The sequence below is a fragment of the Heliconius melpomene genome, chromosome 6 (assembly GCF_056956725.1).
Source record: "Heliconius melpomene rosina isolate 202511_hmr_F chromosome 6, ASM5695672v1, whole genome shotgun sequence".
NCBI classification, from domain to species: Eukaryota; Metazoa; Arthropoda; class Insecta; order Lepidoptera; family Nymphalidae; genus Heliconius; species Heliconius melpomene.
Genome location: NC_140394.1, coordinates 13,989,748 through 14,013,009, shown reverse-complemented (window position 1 = coordinate 14,013,009; position 23,262 = coordinate 13,989,748). Strand labels below are relative to the sequence as shown.

The window sequence follows — 23,262 nt, the reverse complement described above, 5'->3', positions numbered from 1 at the left end:
TATATAAAATAATAATAAAAAAAAAACATTGAGCAATTTTATTTAAAAAAAATTAAACTTCAATAAATCAACTTCATTTTTTATACATACATACAATTAATTACTTTTTTTTAACTTACAAAGAATTTAGTTAATAAATTTTGTCTCACATGCACATGTGGATACCTTTTTACACACATCGAAGTCATCATAAGGCTTCAATAGACTTATTTTGCTAAATATTTAGTAAAAAAAAATAGTTATAATTCTGAGTTCGTTGCTTTCGCTCTGAGGTCATGAGTTCATATACTTATTTATCTTTACTTATTACAAAACATAGTAGTGTAGTTCCGTGCGCCTACCCGCCAAAATCAATAGCCATACAACATTGTAGAACACTAGCATTGGAATAACTATATTAATATATCTATGTAATAAGTATATAAAACTCTTCACATAAACTGAACATAATTAAAATTCGATGTTTAAAATTATATTTTATATTAATTAAACAACATTCGTACTCATAATATTTTCTTTTTTTATCTAAATAATAAATGGTATTATTTATTACCTCTCGGAAAAGAAACATACGACCATCGCGTATAGTCATACACTTTCCGATAGAGGCACTGTTCCCTGTTTTTTTGTAATAAAATAATAATGCATGTGTCACATTATTAAATAGAGGCCGTTGTGGCGCAGAAGCACAAGAGTGTGACTGCAAACACGACGGTTGTGGGTTCAGTTTAAACTTGAGGGAATGTAATATTTAATATTCTTCCTCCTCGGTCTGATTACGAGGCAAAGCGCGGCGTCGAGTTCCGCCACTTAATAGTCAACACCAAAAAGGGAAACGGAAGTGTCTCATGGAAACGGAACTTAACGCTAGGTTCCCAGGTTCCTTCGGTTATTTGCGGCATATAGAGTGAAGCTTAAAAAAAAACATTGTATGTCAAATAAACACTTATTGAAATATATACACTCACACATGCATATACACGCATCTTATGGTTGAAATCAAGCACAGATGACTTATGAAATATAATTAATAATTATGTAAAATATGAGACAATATTCATATAGTGTAGGTATTGAGAATTCAGTACAAAATTTAATTGTAAAAATGTATACAGATTTTTTTATATTATAATAATAGTAAGTACTTATGAGTCAAATTCCGTGTCCAAAGCACAGATTACTTATAAAATATAAATATGTCAAATATTTTACATAATTGTCATGCAGATGTGGCAACATTTAAAGTATTTTTTTTACATTATTATAATTCTAAATGTACGAATAACACTTTAAGTTATTGCACTCTGTACTAAGTTGTTTCCACTTAAACTTTATCAAAAAGAACACAGCATTAAACAATCTCATGTCCACCATAACCTACCGTCGCTGTGGTATGATTGGTCAGCTTGATAAGGCGATTCACCATAATCGTTATAATAAGTTGGCCTTTTCGTGGTGTAGCCATTGTACTGGCCTCGGTTATTCTGGTTTTGATTATAGCCATTTTGGTCATATACATTTCCGCGGTTATTCCATCCGAATGGTGACTGTGTAGTCCAAGGTTGCTGATTTTTATTTTGCTCCTCTCGGCTATTTGTTTGTGTATTCCACGAGCTTTGATGATTTTGATTGTTTTGTTGGTTGCTATTCCATTGATTGTTGCTATTTGAGTTCCATACGGTTGCTGTGTTTTGGTTATAATTATTTGGTTGATTCTGTTGAGTTATTTGGGTTCCTCTGTTGTCTGAACTTCCTTGTCCACCGAAAGCAACAGCGGATATAAAAGCCCTTTGCACTTTAGCGTAAAGGGCAGGAGTGTGAGGAGCACCACATGATCTACCGAGGGAGGTTACTGCTACCACCCTCCAGATACAGCCATCTTGAATTTGAGCTGGACCTCCAGAGTCACCCTGTAAAAAATTAAGTTTGGCAACTAATTAAGGTTAGACTCTTGAAATTATGAATATTTATTTTTATTCAGTACTAATAAAAGTAACGCAGTGGCACAAGCCTGTCAAGGCGACGCGACGGTTGGGAGTTCCATCCCCACTCAGGGTAATAAAATATTATTAATTAAATTTTGAATTTTTTCGCTCTGGTAAGTAGACAAAAGAGCGGCAGAACTTCACATCATAAATGTGTTTTACCTGGCACGTATCCTTTCCACCTTTCTTCTCACCAGCACAGATTTGACTATCACCAGATGGTCCATTTGGCAACTTCCGAGATGTCCCCAAGACATTATAGCACTCATCCATATCCCATACAGCAATGGAAACACTACGGAGCTCTTCCGATTGATCACCTTATTTGCAAAAGATAAGAAAAGTAGTGATTTTCTTTCTTTATGGCAAGGTAGGCACTAGTTAGAGGAAACCTAGTTTCTATTCAACAAATTTTTATAATGGTTATAATTGCTTGATCCTGCATATAGCAGGCAGAGAGAACCTGAGCACCTAGTGTTAAGACAATTCGTTCCCTATGAGATACTTCCACTCCCCATTTTCCGCCGCAATTTTGTGCTCCTGCGCCACAACCGGCCGTCGATGTTTAATTTAATGATATTTAATATTTACCAAATTCCGTTCTTCCCCAGCCAGTAGCAATGACAGGGTTTCCGGGCGCTGGTGGGACGCCGAGACAAGCTGGCTTGATCATGTCTGAGAATCTATGGGATTTCAGCAAAATAATTATCTAAGTATACTAAAGTAATAAAACTGAAAAAATGTTCGGTTAAATGTGCTAAGCTCAGGAACTACCACTTCGAATTGATTTTTTTTTGTGTTGGATAATCCATTTTTCAAGGAAGGCTATATGACATAACATTGATCGTTATGAAGTAACTGTCCTTGCGTTCAGAGCAACCTCGGGCACTTAGAATGTGCTCAAGGGAATGAAGGGACAAAGCTGCAGGTAATAACTAATATTATATATACATAAGTTACGTAAAAATATTTTTTCATTTTGTTTTACCAATAGTTCCTGAGATCAACGCGTTTAAACAAACAAATTCTTGGGTTTCATAAAATCTGTCTAATACGAAGTTAAGTTTAAGTTATATATATTTAAGCCAAGATTCACAAAATAAAAGTCCTAACTACTTACGTGACAGTAGTAACAAGTTTAACAAGCGCAATGTCATAATAGGACTTGGGCAGCTTGTACTTGGGGTGTCTCACCACAGCAGCCACCTTCACCACTATTGCACCTGGATCATCCATATATGAGGATCCCAGTTGAACTGCACGAGGGGGACCCCTGGAATGTGAATGAATAATATGTACATATGTATGATCTCTTTTGATACATGTGTGTACATATTTTTTCCATTATCCATTATCTTGACTTTAGCTGAAACTCATATATTTGGGTGGATTTTTGTAAGTTATAATAAAAGGGTGGTCACGAGCACGACCCATCCGGCCTCATTCTGCTCACCACAATATGACCCGTATATGTTGGAGTCGTCGTGAAATAGCAACAAAGTTAGAACGTAAAGCGCAAGGTTCCTTCTTCTTTCCCTGCTGTATGCGCTACTATTTTTACAAAATTCTATAATACTTATACCTTTTATTCCTCTTTCTATATTTACTCTCCTCTTTTACTTACACAATAACACTGTCATCGCGGTCTTGGTAGGCGCAGTGTGCAGCTGTCAAAACGTACTGATTACTTATCAGGGAGCCCCCGCACTTCCAAGAGTAGCCGCCCGACTGGAAATATAATTATTATATGAAACTCCCTAAAAGTATATTGATACTAGCGACCCGCCCGCGGCTGTTTTCGCTTGAGCTACACAATCATCTATAAAAAATCAGCTTCACGCTGTATCCTGTACAGAGCAGGGTAGGCAGAGGGAACATAGTGTTAAGAAACGCCGTTTCCCACTTTCCTCCGAATTTTGGTATCTATAGTTTATACTAATATTATAAATAGAAAGATTTTGTTAGGTAGCAGTAATCTTAAGAACGACCGGTTTGAATGGTTTTTTTTGTTCTAGATGGTCCAGCTATCGAGGAGGACCCAGATAATATTTGTGCATGAGGATATTTTAAGGCTACCAAGCAAGTGTGCTAAATTTGGTATGAGTATGTACGAGTATGGTTGTATATTCACTTAAAGTTACTACGTTTACGTTTTACTTTTGTTAATTACATATTTTCAATTAATTCTAATCCTTTAAAATAAAAACAAATACCTGTAATCTAGCCCACCCAAGCAGCGCCATATGAGGGAACTCCTGTATAGTGACAACCTTTCCTCCTACCACCAGTGGCACATTGGTCGGAGTGCATGAAGACACGTTGATGGAAACTGGTTCAGGAGACGGCACGAGCGGTATTACAAATATCTGCCTTATGTCTAACGCTTTATATTTATCGCACACTGAAAATTTATTAATATAATATTAGAAATTGGTTGCCTACTAATTATATAAGGCCTAGGCCGTTGTGAGCAGTGTGCAGTGGCACAGCGTCTGGCTGTAGGCACGACGGTTGTTGATTCGATTCCCACTCTGTGAAATGACTTATTTTCATTTCCTCGTTCTGTTATTACACTTCGCTCTGTCATGTTAGCGAGTAAATAAAATAATTCATAGACCCAAGTGGGATCGAACCCACAACTGTCGCGTTGACAGTCTTGTGTGTACTCGTATATAAAAGTGTTAACAGAAATGTAACGCGCAATTATAAAGTAACCGCAAAGTAAACCTGTAATTGTATGATTCATCAAACACTTCTACTAGTTTTGAATATTAATTAGTTACTTATAATTTTATTAGATGCATTTAAGATGAAATATTTTAATACGTGATATGCACAAATACAAAATAAAATTTTATATTTTCATTTCTCGCACTGGTAACAAAGCAAAGTGCGGCGTTGAGTTCCGCCACTTAACACGCATTCCTCCAGATTTCGGCGGAAAGTGGAGAACGGAAGTATTTTGAATAGGAAGTGTGTCTGAACAGCAGGTTCCCAGGTTCCCTCTGCCTCTACTGCCATGTGCAGGAAACAGCGTGAAGCTGAAAACGAACTCAGGTCGCAATGTCTAGAAAGTTGGGCAACGCTTGGGGGACGGAGGATTAACACTTTATCGCCATTTGCTCTGTGAGGAGTTGGCTATTCCACTGCTCGCCGACTTTAGATGCCCTAGATTTTTAAAATGAATCATTCCTCCCAAAACGGTTTCAATTTATAAATATTGTGACTAAATAGCTATATTAGGTCACAGTAATGTGTGTATTTATTACTTGGTACATTTAAATATAACAGAACAATTGATAATGACTCAATGTAAAGCCACAAGAGTAGTGCCTCACACTCACAGCGTCTGACGCGATTGTCGCGAGTCCGATTTTCTTTCGTGGAAATGAATTACTAAGAAACTATATATATTTACAAAATTCAACACATGTACTTGAAAACCTAAATCATATTCAATTATTAAACAATACCAACAATATTACATACATAGGTATATGCCAAACTGATAACCCCCTTTTTTTAAAAATTAATTAATAACAATTTAAATTGTAAAATAACTCACTCTTCTCCGCCATCTCTATATATCTCATCTTCTCAACCGAACTCATATAATCTTCATTCGGACCTATTATTAACTCAGGAGTGACAGTGTCATCATGATGAGATATCCCAACAGTTTGTTTCCTGGCGGGTCGATTTGTGATCGGAGGTCCATTTGCAACTATTGGCCTGACTCCAGGTCTACTCGTATAAGGGACCTGGGTACTGTAATACCTTCTATTATCATTATGACCAGGTCTGGACGTTTCATAATTAACTATAGTATTCTTTTCAGTATCATATCTATCGTTGTTTATATTTTGGTGTTGATTTCTTTCTGGTTGTCTTACTTTGGATAGGTCTATACCAGTTACGTCTACATCTCTATGATTAGTTTTATTTTTAATATAATCTTTGTTAGACTTATTATTACGACTTTTAGAATTAGAATTGTTATTTATTGAACTTCTTGTGGTTTTCCTATCAGGTCGTTTAGTTGTAGAGTATAAGTCAAAGACTATTGCTCCAATTTTCCTCTGTTTATTGTTATCTTCATCTTCTTCGTGATAAAATGCCGGTCTCTTAGTGGTACTTTTTGTTTGGGTCTTTGGTCTCCGTGTGGTTACATCATAAGATCTTGTTGTTGAATGTACTGGTTGAAAAGCTGAGAGGAAATCTGGAAGAATAATTTTAAAACTATTTAAAGCAATTAAACGATTTTTCTCGTGGAATGAAATATGAAAATTATTTAATATTTTCATTTCCTTGCAATGGTTACGAGCCAAAACATGTAAGTACTCTCTGCCTACCCTGCTATATGCGGGAAACGCGTGAAGCTGCTACTTACCAAAGAATTGACATCTCACGTCCGCAACAACTGCAAGAAGTAAGACTGCGTGGATGGCTCGAACCATTTTCTCATTTTATGAAACTGAAAAGAAAAACATAAAACTTATATTAATAAAGGAAAACGGCTCGCGCAATATACTCTCCGTATTGTGTAACTCGTTCATTTACAATAAATGAGCCCAACGCTGCGCTGGTCATAGCAACCGTTGGTCCTCATTTCTCCTGCATTACAGACTACTTACAAACAATTTAAATATCATACTTCTTCGTGGACGAATCCTCTCAGTCTCTCACGTATTCTATTTTTCATTAGTTTATTGTCGGGCTACCTACGTACTTACAGTCCACTCTTTATGTGCCACCACCAACGCCAGGCTCGTCAATATTTCCTACCGCGAGTAGAAGGCGAAACTTCCGCGTTGCAAGTAGAATATGACGGCTAGTGATAGCCTCCATTTTTTTGAAATCAGTTAAAAAGAAGCTATAACTTTAGTGCAGACACAATATAAGTAAACGAACCAATTGTTGGGTCATTGACCTTTATTCAAGGCTTTTGATTGGTAGAAGGTGAGTGCGGGATCTCGTTCTTGTATGACATTATAACGTGTTTTTAATTAATACGCGAGATTATACTTGTGATTATACATGACGCCGTTGCGGCGCTAAGGGACAATAACTCATAAATAATTTAGAGAAGACTAAGTGCGGAGCTGAGTTCCGCCGATACATTAATATATTTCAACACAATAATATCTTGTATTAGGACGAAAAACGGAGAACTGTGTTTTTTACTTTCATTTGCCTACTTTGCTATACGCGGCATGGGCGATTTTTCTCTTACGCCAAAACGTAACCTGCGATCGAAAAGAACCAATAAACAATTTATTTTTTACTTTGCATTATTTTTACCTGCCATATTTCATACAAATTATTAACCCCTACCTTAGAGGTATCTGCCAATACAAAATGAATTATTAATCCCCGTGTAGTTATGTGTGTGTATATTCCCGAACGGATGAACCGATTTTCTAGAGTTTTCTGATCTATGATTCAAGGAAATATGTTCAGCCGCTTGAAGACTGTCACCTTTCTTCTAGTCCTACTTGTCCGGTTGTTAACTATTCAATTCGTATCAGTAAGTAGTCCCCAAGATCAGCGCGTTCGACTGAGCAAATTCTTAAGCTTTATAATAATAGCGTATATCGAGATCAATACATATACGTCTAAATACAGTAATCGGCCACCAGCGCCGTTACTTGACAGAGACAATCATTATGTTTTATAGGTTATTCTCTAAATAACTGTTACAGTTACTTTTATAGTTATATTGTTCTAAAATAGACCAATAGGTGGCAGTTGTGATGTCGAGACGTTATTGAGGGTTCGATGCTCATTTGGAGATAACCCCCTACAGTTCTGCCAATACACTAATATTCTACATACACACACACACACACACACACGTGTTAAGACTCTACTTCCCGTGTATTTTAAAAATATTGTCGTTCGAAAATGAAGAAAAGAGTGTCTTACACTAAGTCATACAATGTGAAGCTAACAAAAGCAAATCATGGGTTATACCGACCTGATAAAGATCCTAAACATTTAATTACAAATCATCAACTTTTTATGTATATCAGTGGTATGTGGGCGGCTTCCTGCGCAAAGACAATTACAAACTACCTACACACAGGAAGTTATATATAAATAAGTAATTATTTAAATACTATAATTGAATAAACTTATGTTATACAATCTTTCTTTAATCTTTACACTAGCTTTTTCTCCTGCGGCTTTATTGAGAGTTGTGTATACCGACACCATTACGTACCTAATGTTATATATATATATATAGCTTACTTTCCTCCAGCAATGGGCTGTACAACACAAAAATATTTTCTCAATTCGAATCATTAGTTCCTGCGATTAGCACGCTTAACCGAACAAACTATCCAGCTTTATAATATAAAAACATAGCGGCATTTACTGCAGATTGATTATATAATTAATACCTACATTCAATCATGAACAACTTATTCTCATAATTCAGACCAGCCTAACCAATTTTCACCAAACAAAACAACATAATACAACGACGCTAAAGAGTACATAAACTTCTTTAGCAAGTTGGAATAAAAGCTAACCTGTATCTTTTTTTTACGTGACTTGAAAGCTGCAAGCCTAGGTCTCGAACATTTGGTGTTTCTGAGGCAACTTTCAAATTACGCCAAAGTATTAGGAAAATCGATGTAAATACTTCTAACTGAAATTAGGTGAGTCGTATATTTAAAGTTTTTATAAATGTGAATTTGTACGTCACTGTCTCACTGTAAGAACTTGCCTTTGAAGTTGAAAAATAGTATTAACACATTTACTGCGGGCCCTATTTTTGAGAACTTTTAACTGGTGTCGAAGCCTTTTCGGCCTCATATTTTATACACAGGTAACATAGCGCGCACCGATGTGAAATCTCGTATATGGGGCCGATTTCGACCTCAAACCGCAGTGAACGTGTTTATAATCCTTTCAATAAGGACCAAGTACTACGTAAGACAAGTAGTCAATGAAACTAAGATGAGTAAAAATGAATGAGATCGGTTATGTTTGCGGTAAATAAATAAATATGATTTAAAAACAAGACAGTATGTAATTTTGCCCATATTTCCCATACATATGTACAAACATAGGTTAATAAATAATTATTTAAATACTACATACATAATTGGATAAACCGATATTATATAATGTTCATTATGTAATATAAACATGGGTAAAATTGTTTTCTTTAAGATATATATGTATAACTGTATTTCCCCTAGATTTAATAAAAAATGTAATGGAATCTACCTTCTGACCGAATGGGGCCAGAGCACATTATAAACGTGATGGTGGGTTAGCTAGCGAAATATCCTGGCGCTAGGTCCCCCTCTCTTTCTGCGTACTCTACTACGCGGGATAAAACCTTAAGCTAAAAGAAGTAAAAAGAAACAACAATAGTTTTTTATGTTTCATAATGAGACCTCGTTGTCATTGTGGTCAATATTGTTTCTTGTACGTACTGTAGTTTGTAATCGTCAATGACTTTCGCAAGATGATAACTGAAGACGAATCGATTGACGCGAGTCTTCAAAACCAATCAACCCGTTTGGTCCCCGTAACACCACATAGGAACACACATAAACTGATAAACACATTACCCTCCTTTGGGTCGCGCAGTCGGGTACACATGATACATAATGTCTCGTAAACATCAATTTACTTACAAACTACGGATAATTATTAGTTCTTATTCACGTTTACTTCGAAGGACATTTTGTATGTAGACAAGATTCTTGTAGCGTTATAATTTAATTATATTATAGATATCTTAGTAGCGCAGTGGGGCAAGTTTGTTTAATGCAAAACGATGGTTGTGGGTTCTATTCCCGCGAGGGCGAATGTCTATAGTCTCCTTCGTCTGTTCTGTTGTGAGATCTTACACTGGGTTCCCATTGCCTACTCTGTCTTATTACAGCAATTAAATATTGAAAACGAAAAATGTAAATTTACCTATCGAACAACTTTGAGGCCGTCATGGCGCAGACAAACATGGGGACAAGGGCGTGACTGTAACGCGAGGATTGTGGGTTCGATCCTCACTCGAGAGAATTAATTATTATTTATTATTTTCATTTCTTCGCTGTGGTACCAACATGGGGAGGGGAACAGAGTGTCTTTACACTAGGATCGTTCTGCCTAACCTGCTATATGCGCGTTACAGCGTGAACATGATTTTATTGATTATTTTATTAAGTTTTCTCCGTTCTCTTTCTATAGATATAAAATCATTAGAACTTACAGGTACATTAGGTATAGGATTAAGGTAATCGCGGCGCAATGGGACTGCGTCTCGTTGTAAGGCTACAGTAAGTGGGTTCGATTATCACTTGGGGTACCTGCAGAATTAGGTATTATCATTACCTTTCTGTGTTATCAAGACTAAGCGCAGCGTTGAGTTCAGCCAAATAACACGTAATGTACTAAATACTGGAAATAAATCTTTAACAAAAAGAAAAACCGACTTCTAACAACGAACTAAAAAGTGAAAAATAATTATATAAAGATTTTATAATTTTGAAGTCGGTGTCAAATCTAATTACTAAGCCTTTTTGTTTTACTTTGCACCGACTTCAAAATTATAAAATCTTTATATAATTATTTTTCACTTTTTAGTTCGTTGTTAGAAGTCGGTTTTTCTTTTTGTTAAAAATTAATTTATTTTACGATTTTATGTGATGGGTAGATCTTAAAATGGTGCTTCTTGAACGAGTGGTGATGGTGGTGGTAGTGGTTGTCAACGAGTGGTTGTGATTGTTCTATGTAAAACTTCATTTAATTAGGTATTATTTTTGTGCAAAGTTACATTTCGGTATATTGACAAGAACATACATAAAAAGTATTCGGGTAAATTCGGAATCTCCCTTTTTTGAAGTTGGTTGAAAATGAGAACATCCTCTTTTTTGAGATTGGTTGAAAAGAAATGCAACGATCAGGAATCTCATTTCTGACATCAATTTAAAAAGTTTTTGCTTGTAACTATTACAGTATAATCAATTTTTTACCAAAAAAAAACAAACTTTCTCAATTTTCTCCGGATTCCATAATCGAAACCTAAAAAAATTTTCACAAAATTATCCTTGAAGTGTATCCTTTCAAATAAAAAAAGAATCATCAAAATCGGTTGGCGCGACATTTAGTTATTCGGCTATTTGTCGCGCACATGCCTAATGCAAATTTAAGACTTATGTGATTTTCTCATGGATACCATTGTCAGACATGGACCAAAAAAAAATGGGACCATTCGGGAAGCTATACCTTTCAAACAAAAAAATTTATCAAAATCGGTTCACCCAGTTAAAAGTTATGAGGTAACAAACATAAAAAGAAAAAAAAAAAAAAACAGTCGAATTGATAACCTCCTTTTCTTACAGAAGTCGGTTAAAAAGATAGAATGAAGTGTCTTGACACTAACTCTAGTACTTTAACTGCTACCTACATCTTGTAATATGAGACAACAAAAGTCACCTTTAAAAAACTTGTTTTAAAGAAATCTTTAGAATTTAATTCAAGCGTTATTTATAGTACATATGCTTAATATATAAATTTTGTTGTTGTTTTAAAGTAGGTATATGACATTTAAAGATTTTGCGGAAAAAAAATGAAAATATTATATATACTAGCTTCACCATAGCAATCCTGCTAGGGGGCGGCCCCTGGCTGTCCAGGCTATCCAGGCTATCCAGGCAGGGGGAACCTGGGAATCTAGTGTTAAGACACCCTGTTTACCATTAAAACACTTTTGTTTCCCACTTTCCACCGAACTGTTGAAGAATTGCGTGTTGGGCGAAACTCAACTTAAAATAACTTAGAATATTTAATATTTCATTACCCGAGTGGGAATCGAACCCGCAACTATCGCGTCTATAGTCGCACGCCATGGCCCTTGCGCAACGTCGTCCTCAAGATATTCGAAGACATTACAAGGTGGTTACCTTATAATGCAAAAACAGGAATGTGCACGCCGCAGTAGCGCCTAACTGAACGCGATGGTAGTAGATTCGAGTTCCGCCACTCAAGTTCAACACGCAAGCAGAGTCGCAGGATCGCGCGCTCTTTACCATAAACAACTACTACGCAAATAGGTAAAAAACGTTCATTCATCTCATGTATATATGAGACGTACTTAAGTAGTTCTTTGTTTAATAAAGCTGTTTTACAGGAAGTATCGACGTCCTTCGTAAAATGCTTCCCTGATTGTTGTTAATTATATTGATTATTTGTTTTCATCTTTACGAGAAGATAGAGGGAACCTAGTGTTGTGACATTTCCGTTCCCCTCACCAAATCGAGCATTGCGTGTTGAGTAGAGAATCTCAATACCGCGGCACGTCTTGTTACTAGAGCATTAGAGAACATTAATAATTAATTCCCTCGAGTGGGGATCCCTGTGCCACTGTGCCAACATGTTAAAGATACAGAGGCCGGCGTCTGAGTGTGACAAACGCGAAGGTTGTGAGTTCGATTCCCATTCGAGAGAATAAATTATTTTCATTTCCCCGCTCAGGTAACAAAACGAAGGGCGGCGTTGAAATTCTCTACTCAACACATTATATCTTAAAAAATTTAACAGAAACTGAGGAGCGGAGTGTCTTAGAACAAGGTGCCCTCCACCTACCCTGCTATATGCGGGATACAGCGTGCAACTATAATAAATAAGTTTTAAGGAAAATTTTCAAAAGCATAATAACATAGCGGTTTCTTGAATTGATATCTTAAAAGCAATAAATAGTTGTTTATTATCAAAATATGAAATTATAATTTGATTAATCGATTGTGGTTTTGCCATTTAACATAAATGTTCATTATGTTTGACGCCACTCGGCATGTTTATGGTTGCAAGCGATGGTTGCGGGTTTATTTTTGCACTTTGTTAATATAAAGCACGTTATATGAGGTCGTGGAAATTAAATATTTAATCATTTAATTAGCTCGTTCTGGTAGCAATTCAAAGCTAAAAAAATTTTTTTGTATGACTTACGAGTACGGGAGGGAACTCCGGAATAAGTATAGCCTTCCTCCATAAATGGACAATTTAAATCACTAGTTTCAACCAAACAAACTTTTCATCACACATTTATAAGAAGACATTGTCTCAGTGCCATTGCACTATTTACAATCATATTAAAGTCAAATCTAATTAAATTGATATTTTGGATATCATTTTAATTGTTTTTAAATGGGTGAGTATTGATAAAAAAAAGTATGTTATAAAAACATAAACATGTCTGTATATATTAACGTAAAAAAGTAACACAAGTTCTATGGAATGTGTTCGGAGCTGTCAATTGTATGAGCCTTAATTTGAGTGGTTTACTAGTAGCCAGTGGCGTAGCTAGCTAGCTACGCCACTGCTAGAAAGTAGCCTCTAAAGAGTTCGACTATTCGGCTCCCGGCTCCATCATCAGACCAGTTCGATGATAACATATTATTGTATTGTATACGTATAAGTAGATTAGATTTTATTACATGGTTACAAGTCGACCTAGCGGACCTGGACCTGGCAAGGCCCTGCGGTTTAATGCAGGAGCACAGCACTTGTTGTGGGTTCAATTCTCAATCGAGGAAATTAGATATTTAATAGTTTCACTAACTCGCTCTGACGGGGCAAAAACGGAGTGCTGGCCTGCTTATACATAACGTGATGTAGTGGCACATAGTCCACCTCAGTAAATGGACTATCCAGCAGCACAGCAGCCTAACTTTTTTTTCCTTATAGTCATGTAGGCAGAAAGATATTAATATAAAGACATTCCGTTGTCCACTCTCAATTTGACATATTGCTTGTTGCAACGGAACCTAACTCTCATACCGCGACCTCATATAATATAATATCTCACAACCACTTATTAAGAAAGGTTAACTAAACACACAATGTCTCGAAAATGGGACGGTGCGGGGGGAACGGAGTGTCGTAACACCCTTACCCTTCTATAGTTATGCGGGATATAGTGTGAAACATTCTCATTATAACGGAAAACTCCGTTGTCTCCGCCTTTAAAGTAAAAAAAAAAACGTGAACTATTTATAATATAAATAATATTATTAGTAATATTAATAGTATTATAGAATTAATGATATGTCTGAAGGTCCTTCAACAGGTTTTTTTGTTATTTGTTTTTAAAATAGTTGTATGGTATAAATAATTTAGAAATAGCTCTCTGCCCTTCAATTTTTATTTTTAATACACTCCGTTCCCCACGCTGTTGTCTTGGTACCACAGCCAGGTAATGAAACAAGTTCATCCCCTCGAGTGGGATCGAACTCATGACTGTCGCGCTCACAGCCGCTGCGCTACGATGGCTTTAATCATTTAATTTTTTTGTTTTAGAAATATATAATATTCTGGATATAACTCAAAATTGTATACAATAGGTAAGCCTTTGTGTCGCAGTGGCTTATGTGAGGGTTCGATACACACTCTATGTGCGGGATACAGCGTGTAGCTAACAGTATATGACCAACCAAATTTTCAAACTAGAAAAAATATTATAAAGATGAAATTTATCTCAAATTAAATATACATTACAAACACTTAAGTCGCTTCTTCAAAAGCATATACACAGTATCTTATAAAATACATTCTAGTTTACACAAAATCATAAAAATACACAAAAAAAACTTACCTACACACATAAAAACACTAAAATACACTAAAAACACTATTTTCTGTATATATATTAACACAGAAACATGTCAACACGTCTGTCCCCGTGAAGTATAGACAACGAACTGGTTTCAATTAAAGTATGTAATTATTTATGACGCTAGTCATTTACTTTTTTCCACTTCACGCTGTATCACGCACATTGCAGGGTAGGCAGAGGAAACCTAGTGTTATAACACTCCGTTCTTCACGCAGTCCAATTTTCGAGGTATTGCGTTTCTGGAGTAACCTAACGCCGCGCGCTGTCAGAGTGAGTAAATGTATTCAATATAATTATTTTTTCGATGTGTAATCGAACCCACTCCAATCACTTTTACAGTTAGACTGCTCCGTGACGGTGTTTTATTTACTTAAGTTACTTTCTTTCGTATATTTAGATTTACTTAAATAAGGCGCAGGTGCCCAAGTGTGCGACTGTCAGTGCGACGCCACAGTTGTGAGTACGATTCCCATGCGGGGTATAGATGGTTCATTTTCATTTCCCCGCTCTGGTAACAAGACAAAGGACGGCGTTGAGTTCCACCACTCAACTCACAATGTCACGTAAGTTAAGCGGAAAGTAGGGCATATGGCACATAGTGACATGTTCCTCCCACTATTGAGAGGCGGCTCACCTAAGTTAACCAGGATCATTTCGGTTTTTTTTGTTTAATTTGCTGTATTTATTAGATATTATTCTATTTACCCAGTTGGGTTAAATAAAGAGCAGAGTTGGGTTCCACTAAGTACCTATCTGTGCCTATCTGTATAGGTAATACTCTCCTAATCCTCCTAAAATCCTCCTCCTTTTATAATATCTAATATTATGAAATAGAAGAGTTTGTTTGGTTTAACGAGCTTATCTCAGGAATACAGGAACTACTAGTTCGGAATGATTTTTTTTAGCTTCGTGCTACAGCACGTGGTACACCACGCACATGGGAGGTAGGCAGAGTGAACCCGTTACCATTAAAACACTTTTCGCTGAATTCTGGAGGCATTCTCTCTTCTGGTCATATTGAGTGAACACAATAATGTTTACGGATTATTTGGCGCCCGGGGCATGATTACCCCTTTGCCCCCCACTACGCCACTGACTAATATATTCGACCAAACAAAATCTTCAATTTTAAAATATAAAGGTTTTTTTTCGAATTACCTACTATAAGTTGAATGACGGAATCAAACGCCGCGATTCGAAATCAAAATCAGTGTCTTTCATTAATCATTAATTTGAACTTAGAACCCATAATGATAAATTTATGATTAAAGTCCCTTTTCCAATACATTTTGAGTCACTGCGATGAGTAAAAATTAATAAATTATTTATTATTATAATAAGGAAAAACCAAAATGAATTATATTAAGGTTTATATAGGTACATAGAATCGATTATTATGGCGGAAATAGTAGGTCTGATTCCTAGATTTTTTAAGATTAGAGTACTTTTTTTGTTTACTACTATAAATGATAATCTATACATCCGTTACTGAATGACTGACAGACAACACACAATCAATTGCGTGTTGACTGGCAGAGCTCAACGCCGTTTTTTGTCCACTGCGACACGACCACCTCAAACCATACTGTTAAGGTTGCATATAAAGCAAGTAAGTAAGTAAGGATGAAAATAAACCGAGTACCTGTGTTCTGAGGCCAATTATGGTGCAAGGGAATAAACGTGTCCCACTCGAAGAAATTAAATATTTAATTAATAGTTTCATTTCCTCGCGCTGGTAAAGAGTTCCGCTACTCAACGCGCAGTGCCTCGAGAATTCGCCGGAAAGTGGAGAACGGAAGTGTCTTAGCGCCATGTAGTAGGAATAAAAAAAACATAATATGCTCAAAATATTTAATGCTTACATTTCAAAAAATAAATAATACATTTGTTCAAACATACATTTGTTTGTTCTTATTAGGTATAATAACGTAACTTTAAACATCACATTTGTCAAAATAAATGAGAAAATGTAGAAAATTGCCTCAACCTTACAAAATAATTTTATCATTGGTAATGTACATTACCTATAATATATTTATAGTCTTCACTAATATTATAAAGATGGAGAGATTTGTTTGATCAAATGGAATGGAAAATCGAGGCCAGTCATGGCGCAGGGACACAAGCTTGCCACTGTAAACGCTACAGGTTGTGGGTTCGATTCCCACTCGAAGAAATGAAATATTTTATATTTTCATTTCCTCGCTCTGGTAGAGGCAAAGCGCGGCGTTCCGCCACTCAACACAATGCGTCCAGGATTCGGTGGAAAGTGTGTGAAGTGTATGTTTTATTAGGGATTCCTGAGATTAGCGCGACTAACCAAACGGCCAAACAAGCTCTTTAGCAAGACCAACCCGCAGGTAAAAGCTGGTAGATATGTTTTTATTTATTTTCAAGTTGTATATAGCAGCATGCATATAGCAAAGTACGCCGAAGAAACCTAGAGATAAGACACACCGTTCCCTATTTGCCTTCCAAATTCAAAACATTGAGTGTTGTGAGGAGGAGCTATTCGCCGCGCTGTCGTAACAAAGTTACGAAATGAAAATAGGTTAAATACTTCCCTCAAGTGGCAATGGAATTGTGTTCCACTATGAAATTAAAAGATTACTAGGTAGATTCATAAGAATAATATAAATTATAAAGATTAAATAAAACTTAAATATAAATAATTAACTTTTTAAATATTATTTGGTTCAGTCGATATATGTGTAATGTAATATTATATAGCCTATAGCACTTCTGAAGAATGCAGCTTTCATACAAAACAAAAACAAAGTAAATCGATCCAGTAGATCCAGAGATCTTAGCGTTCAAACAAACAAACAAACAAACAAACAAACAAACAAACTCTTCCGCTTTATTATATTAGTATAGATATATATATATATATATATATATATATATATATCTTTTACATTATCATTGATATACATAAATTATCAATATATGGAAATTTCATATAAAAAAAATTTTATGTAGCAGCAGATTTTACAAACCTTTTTTCCTTAAATAAGAAAATTGTTTTTTAAAGTTCCAATAAATAGGAAAATTAAATTAGAGATGTCTTAGAGAAATCCCAGAGTGTATAATAAAGTTTTATCAACAAAAACAATAATCTTTTTGTTTTTGTTTTTCTTTCTCTTCTTTTTCCAATTGTACTCTTGCTTCTTCTACATTCTTCATTAGTTTCAAGTCCTTTACACAATCGTCGACAATTTTTTGGAAAAGTTCATCTGGAAACAAATAAGTTTATTTTTATAGATATGATTTTTATTAGAAAAGACTACATAAAGCTACGCTATGTTTTTATTATTTATTTAAAATTTACTCTTTTTCGAAAATAATAAGCAAGATCTGTGCTAGACAAAGTACATTAAGATGCAGTGTGTTTTAGCTGCATTCCATACATAGATACTACATTTCCATTAAATCAAAAATAAAAATTATTAAAAAAATATTGAAGTTCTCACGTGTTTCACTCAAAAAACGATGGCTGTGGGTTCGATTCCCACACGGCGCAATTAATTATTTTTATTTCCCTAGTGGAAGTGGAATAAATTTTCACATTTATATATATTAGTAGGATTTATGTATGTCTTACCAACATTTTCCCCTGTCTTGCTAGACGTTAGAAAGTGTCCATGCAATCCTTGTGAATATGTCGCTACCAAGTCTTCGGGGACTTCCCGTTGCACTAATTCCGAGTCTAAAAGATCTTTTTTGGTAGCGCAAAGGTATACTTTACACTCCTAAAAAAGAAAATAATAAAGTTTTCATTTGAGTGTTATATCAGACAGTTACAGGGTGTCACTATCAGGTTTAACTATATTATCAAATCAATAATTTAAAAAAATATGTGATTTAATTTAAAAAACTACTTATTGTGTCAATTATTATTTTTTATAAGACTAACCATACAATAAAAAAATAATTCTTAATCAATCCACAAATATTGTAAAACAACACATCAAATTTTAGGAGTGCTGTTTTAATGATAATTTTCTAAAATTTCAAAAAATAAGTTATTTATGCGTTTTTTAAATGTGTATGTAATCAATAAAAGAAAATTGCAATTTTGCACTTTTGATACTTTACATAGAGATTGTCAAAGTATTGTAGAATATTTTTGAAATAAATGTATGATAATTATTACTATCAAACTACAATTTATTTGAAAAACAAAAAAATCTATACAAATCAGTTGATACAAACTTAAATATTTTTTTGTACATTATTTTTTTTTTTAAATTCAATAAATTACTAAGGGCAGTTAAACTGACTATAAACATTATTGTAGAAAATTTAATAACTGAAACTAAGGTGGAACTTAACACTGAACTAAACTAACTAACACTTCAAAAATCTATATATTTCTTACCTCTTCCACAGTCCTCAATTCTTGCAACCAGTGCCTTAATCTTATCCATGAATTCTGTGAACTTGGTTCGTAACATATTATAGCAGCATGAGCGCCTCTATAGTACATTTTTGTCATTGCTTCATATCTAAAAACAAAAAATGACAAAAGACCAAAATTTACACATAACTTAAAGGCTTCTTTTTCTTTAGTCTGGTGTTGAGGCAAAGCGCGGCGTTTAATTCCGCCGCTCAACACACAATCCCCCAGAATTCAATGGAAAGTGGGGAACAGAGTGTCTTAACACTACATTCCCTCTGACTACCCTGATGTGTGTAGGACACAACATGAAACTGATTTAATTTAATTTCTTTATATTATACAATATTACATACCTTTCACTGCCAGCAGTATCCCATATACCAACATTAAAATCTTTTCCATCTGAATGCATTTGTTTTGCACAAAATGCTGCACCGATAGTCTGTAAAAAAAATTAAATGTTACTAACATTATACTAACACTTCTGATATTGGGGCAGTTGTGTTAGAGCAGTAAAATCTCTGAATGTGAGCACAATGGGTTCCTTTCCCACTCAAACAAATATTTTTTTGTTGTGACAAAATCTTGAAAATTGGCTGATTTTTACAATTTATATTAACAGAAATATACTTGTAGCTATTAAAGATGTAATTATAATATAGTATAGTATTAAAATGGTTTATAGTTTTAAAGTTAATTACATTATTATGAATGTTATTATTACACATTTTTTTAATAAAATATTAGACTAAATCAAAAGAATTTGTAAAAAGATAACTTGAATTCTTTTTAAATTAAATTGCTTAAAATTTTTTTCTTTGTTTATATTAAGAACAACAAACACAACAAAGATAAACAATTATTTAAACAAAATAAGTATAAAATACCATAACTTTGAATTATAGGTCTTAAATATAATATAACTTACATTCTGGTAAGGAGTCCCTGAATTAAACCTACAATTTACAAATCTTAGAACTAAGCTAGTTTTTCCGACATGTTCACTCCCCAAAAGGACTATTTTAAAATCACAGCGGCTCATTTTTCTGTCATATATTGCTATTTCGATTATAAAAGTAATATTTTTATGTTTAAATTAACTCATATTTCAGTTTTCTCATATTTTTTATATACAAATATTCATTGTTTATAAATTATAGAACATAAACAATGATATTACAAATACCAAGTTTGTATTTGTTTTGTAAGTCTATTGTAATATTATATTAAAAAAAAATCAGTGAATCGCATGACTAATGTCAAATTCAATTTGATAGTTTAACATTTTAAAATATTGCCAGTCTAGAGAATTTTAAATATAAACAATGTGCCCAATAAAAATTTTTCAAATAAACAATAATTTGTTCTATTTGCAGTAGTTAGAAATTTTTATTCAAACCTATAAAATATGTCTATATATTATATTTATTAACCGACTTATTCAAATATATATATTTATTATTAACTGACGGAATCCCTCTCCTTTTCTGAGCTACTTTATGAATTAATTCTCTTTTGGTTTAGGAATTTACATCATATATTAGAAACTAACCTAACTAGTGACAATATTTATGTATAGGATACATATTTTACGGATGGAAAGTCACGATTTTGTCTATATTTATCAATGATAAAAATGTAATAAAATATGGATGAAATTAACATGATTTTAACGTAATTAATCTTATAACATTAGTAACGAGTTTCAAAACCAAAAACAAATACTATTATTACATTTGTGCAATTACAATTTTTCTGGTTAAATTCTAAAAAATATATACTTAAATCAAATAATTTTATATTTGTGATGTAAAAGTAATATAAGAAAAAAAAAATGTTGCATCTACAAATCCTGGTGTAAAGCAGGGGTTCCAAACCTGTGCGCCGCGGCGCCCTAGTGCGCCATAGAAAGTAAAAAAAGGCGCCGTGAGTTGGTTCCTAAATCTAAAACCGGAAATCTTAAAATCTCTTGTGAAACTGTGCGGAGACCACCAAGCTCAACCGTCACATTGAATTGACTAAGAACTGTCGTACTTTATTATTCTTGTCTTAATAGTTATTTTCTCATTAAAATAAATAAAACTCAATTTCATATTACTATTTCTTTCGACTGTTTTTTTTTCTAATAGCGAACTAGCTTGGGTAGGGCGCCATCAAAAAATACCAAACTTGTAACTGCGCCGCGAGCTGAAAAAGGTTAGGAACCCATGGTCTAAAGTATTTCTAATTCTCCAAGCTTCATCATTTGAAAATATTATTAACAAATCATATCTCTATAAAAAGTAGGTACTTCTTACTTTGCTTGAAAATATTTTTTATTTTAAAACAGCCTATTATTTTAAATCGCATTTAAAAGAAATAAAAGAAAAATAATTGAACGGATTTATTTCTTGGCACTACGAGTACCTATAAAATATTACATAATCAAGAACTATAAATCTACAAATAGAAAAATAACCCATATAAAATACAAATGATTAAATTGTGATATAATTCAATTTCACTCACTTTATTTGACTAGTTAATTTAAATTATCCAGATATAATAATTCCAGAACATAATTATTTGTGTTCCACTACGGCCTTAATGGATGAATCGTAAATATACCTAATATAAATGTTCCATTCGAGTGAACTTGAGCTGACAACCATCATGCACTTGCGGATAAATGTCAATTGCGCCACTATGACCTTCACACTGTGTCCCGTATTAAGCAGGGTAGGTCGACTAGGTTCCTCTAGTGTTTGATGATGTTTGACACTTTGATTTCAACGCACCGCCCAATTTTTCTAACATTGCGTGGCGAGTGGCAGAACTCTACGCTGCGCTTTGCCTTTTTCACCAGAGCGAAGAAAAGAAAATAATAAGTATATGAGAGGATCCCAATATTCTTTTCATTTTTACTTATCTCTTGCAAGCAGAAGAGCTTATAGGCCGAATCGACGACGAACACCATCACATCTACAGGCACTGCCTCGCTGTACCACGATAGCTAACAGCATTATGGAATCACCTTCACTCTTGGCTGGTTTCTACTTATTGATATCTTTACATATTGAATAAATACATCACTGTCTTTTAACTATGTAATAAATTAACCTAACATTTAAATTAGGTACTATAAGCATTACAAGTTAGGTATCTAATATAAAAAACCTAGTGATCAATTACTCTGCTTTTTTTATAGGGGAGATTAGATTTTTTTATCTGAGCGCTATATCCCGCATATAGCATTGTAGGCATAGTGGACATAGTGTCAGGACACCCCGTTCTCCTTTTTTTTGTGAATTGAGATAATGGGTAGCAAGTGGCAGAACTTAACGCCACGCTTTGTCATATTTGAGGGGCGAGGAAATTAAATAATTAAAACCCACAATATTTGCGTTTATAGTTAAGACGACGTCCAGTTCAATGCGCCAGGATGGTCTCGAGATCTATTCGTACCTTTGTGAAACTGAAAAAACAACCCTACGTTATGTTTTAATAACATTGTTTTTAAAGTATTTTCGTAAAGAATTTGAACCTACAACACTAGCCAAAATGATAACAGACATCATTGAAACGATAAAACCGTAATTATTTCCAATCTCTTTGAAAAAATTATATTTATTTTATTGTAAAAAGAACATGATACTTCAATGAATCAAATCATGGTAAATCTATATTATAATATATTATTCAGTTAAATACATCCCGTGGGATGATCAACAGAACAGAAGCTATATAATATAAATAACCAACCAATTTTGCTCAACTTTGAACTTATACAATTATTTGCAATACATAAACATATGTAGGTTATACCGTAAATAAACATGTTCAACTTATAACAAACCGCTGTACAAATTAGACTAGACACGTAATTATTGATCACTCCCCTCTCAAAAATATTGATTTTAACCATTGCTAATTCAACAAAGAAATCTAAGCCCTAACTCTAAGTTATAAATAAGATAATGCAATAATAAAATTGGTTAAAAAATAATAATATGTTATTATTTTATTAGTAGCTTTATAAAGACACAAGTGTTTATTTAGAGCTATAACTTACACATGTTTACTTTATATCTCATGTCAGAATATGTTTTGGTTTATTTATTTTTTCTTAGCTTCACGGGCAGCAGGAGTTGAGCGTTGAAAATCTCCGTTCCACAGGCGCGGCCCAATTTTCGAGACATTGTGTGTTGATTGGCGTAACTCAACGCCGTGCTATATTTATAGAACAAGAAACGAAAATTTTT

The 23,262-nt window shown here is 34.1% G+C and overlaps 3 protein-coding genes across 5 annotated transcripts in view; all 3 read right to left on the bottom strand.

Annotated features, from left to right (window-relative positions):
• The window catches only part of LOC146538701 (uncharacterized), a 178,520-nt gene that overhangs the window by 28,432 nt on the left and 126,826 nt on the right, over window positions 1-23,262 (bottom strand). The gene's annotated exons all lie outside the window — the stretch shown is intronic.
• Window positions 59-17,738, bottom strand: LOC146538706 (uncharacterized). 3 transcript variants are annotated; one of them, XM_085187300.1, is made up of 9 exons: window positions 17,619-17,738; window positions 6,376-6,459; window positions 5,551-6,204; window positions 4,199-4,386; window positions 3,610-3,713; window positions 3,106-3,258; window positions 2,577-2,668; window positions 2,148-2,305; window positions 59-1,910 (listed from the first exon to the last, which is right to left on the bottom strand). In XM_085187300.1, exons 2-9 carry the CDS (start codon window positions 6,440-6,442, stop codon window positions 1,362-1,364), a joined length of 1,965 nt encoding a protein of 654 aa, XP_085043426.1. In that variant the 5' UTR covers window positions 6,443-6,459; window positions 17,619-17,738; the 3' UTR covers window positions 59-1,361. The 3 variants fall into 3 exon arrangements, with proteins under 3 accessions (XP_085043426.1, XP_085043424.1, XP_085043425.1); XM_085187298.1 differs by lacking the exon at window positions 17,619-17,738 and adding an exon at window positions 14,599-14,739; XM_085187299.1 differs by lacking the exon at window positions 17,619-17,738 and adding an exon at window positions 14,603-14,706.
• On the bottom strand, window positions 17,654-20,256 carry LOC146538705 (ras-related protein Rab-24-like). The gene is made up of 5 exons (XM_085187324.1): window positions 19,950-20,256; window positions 19,375-19,463; window positions 19,001-19,127; window positions 18,224-18,371; window positions 17,654-17,855 (listed from the first exon to the last, which is right to left on the bottom strand). The coding sequence occupies exons 1-5, from the start codon at window positions 20,061-20,063 to the stop codon at window positions 17,722-17,724; spliced, it is 612 nt and encodes a 203-aa protein (XP_085043450.1). The 5' UTR covers window positions 20,064-20,256; the 3' UTR covers window positions 17,654-17,721.

What these genes read in the sequence shown, in the direction of transcription:
- LOC146538705 (XM_085187324.1), bottom strand. Translation starts at nt 20,063, where the DNA reads ATGAGCCGCTGTGATTTTAAAATAGTCCTTTTGGGGAGTGAACATGTC. An exon ending in GATACTGCTGGCAGTGAAAG is followed by an intron (nt 19,128 to 19,374) that starts GTATGTAATATT and finishes TTTTGTTTTTAG; the next exon opens with ATATGAAGCAATGACAAAAA. An exon ending in CAAGACAGGGGAAAATGTTG is followed by an intron (nt 17,856 to 18,223) that starts GTAAGACATACA and finishes ATTTGTTTCCAG; the next exon opens with ATGAACTTTTCCAAAAAATT.
- LOC146538706 (XM_085187300.1), bottom strand. Translation starts at nt 6,442, where the DNA reads ATGGTTCGAGCCATCCACGCAGTCTTACTTCTTGCAGTTGTTGCGGAC. An exon ending in CGCGATGACAGTGTTATTGT is followed by an intron (nt 3,259 to 3,609) that starts GTAAGTAAAAGA and finishes TTCACATTCCAG; the next exon opens with GGGTCCCCCTCGTGCAGTTC. An exon ending in CTGGGGAAGAACGGAATTTG is followed by an intron (nt 2,306 to 2,576) that starts GTAAATATTAAA and finishes TTTGCAAATAAG; the next exon opens with GTGATCAATCGGAAGAGCTC.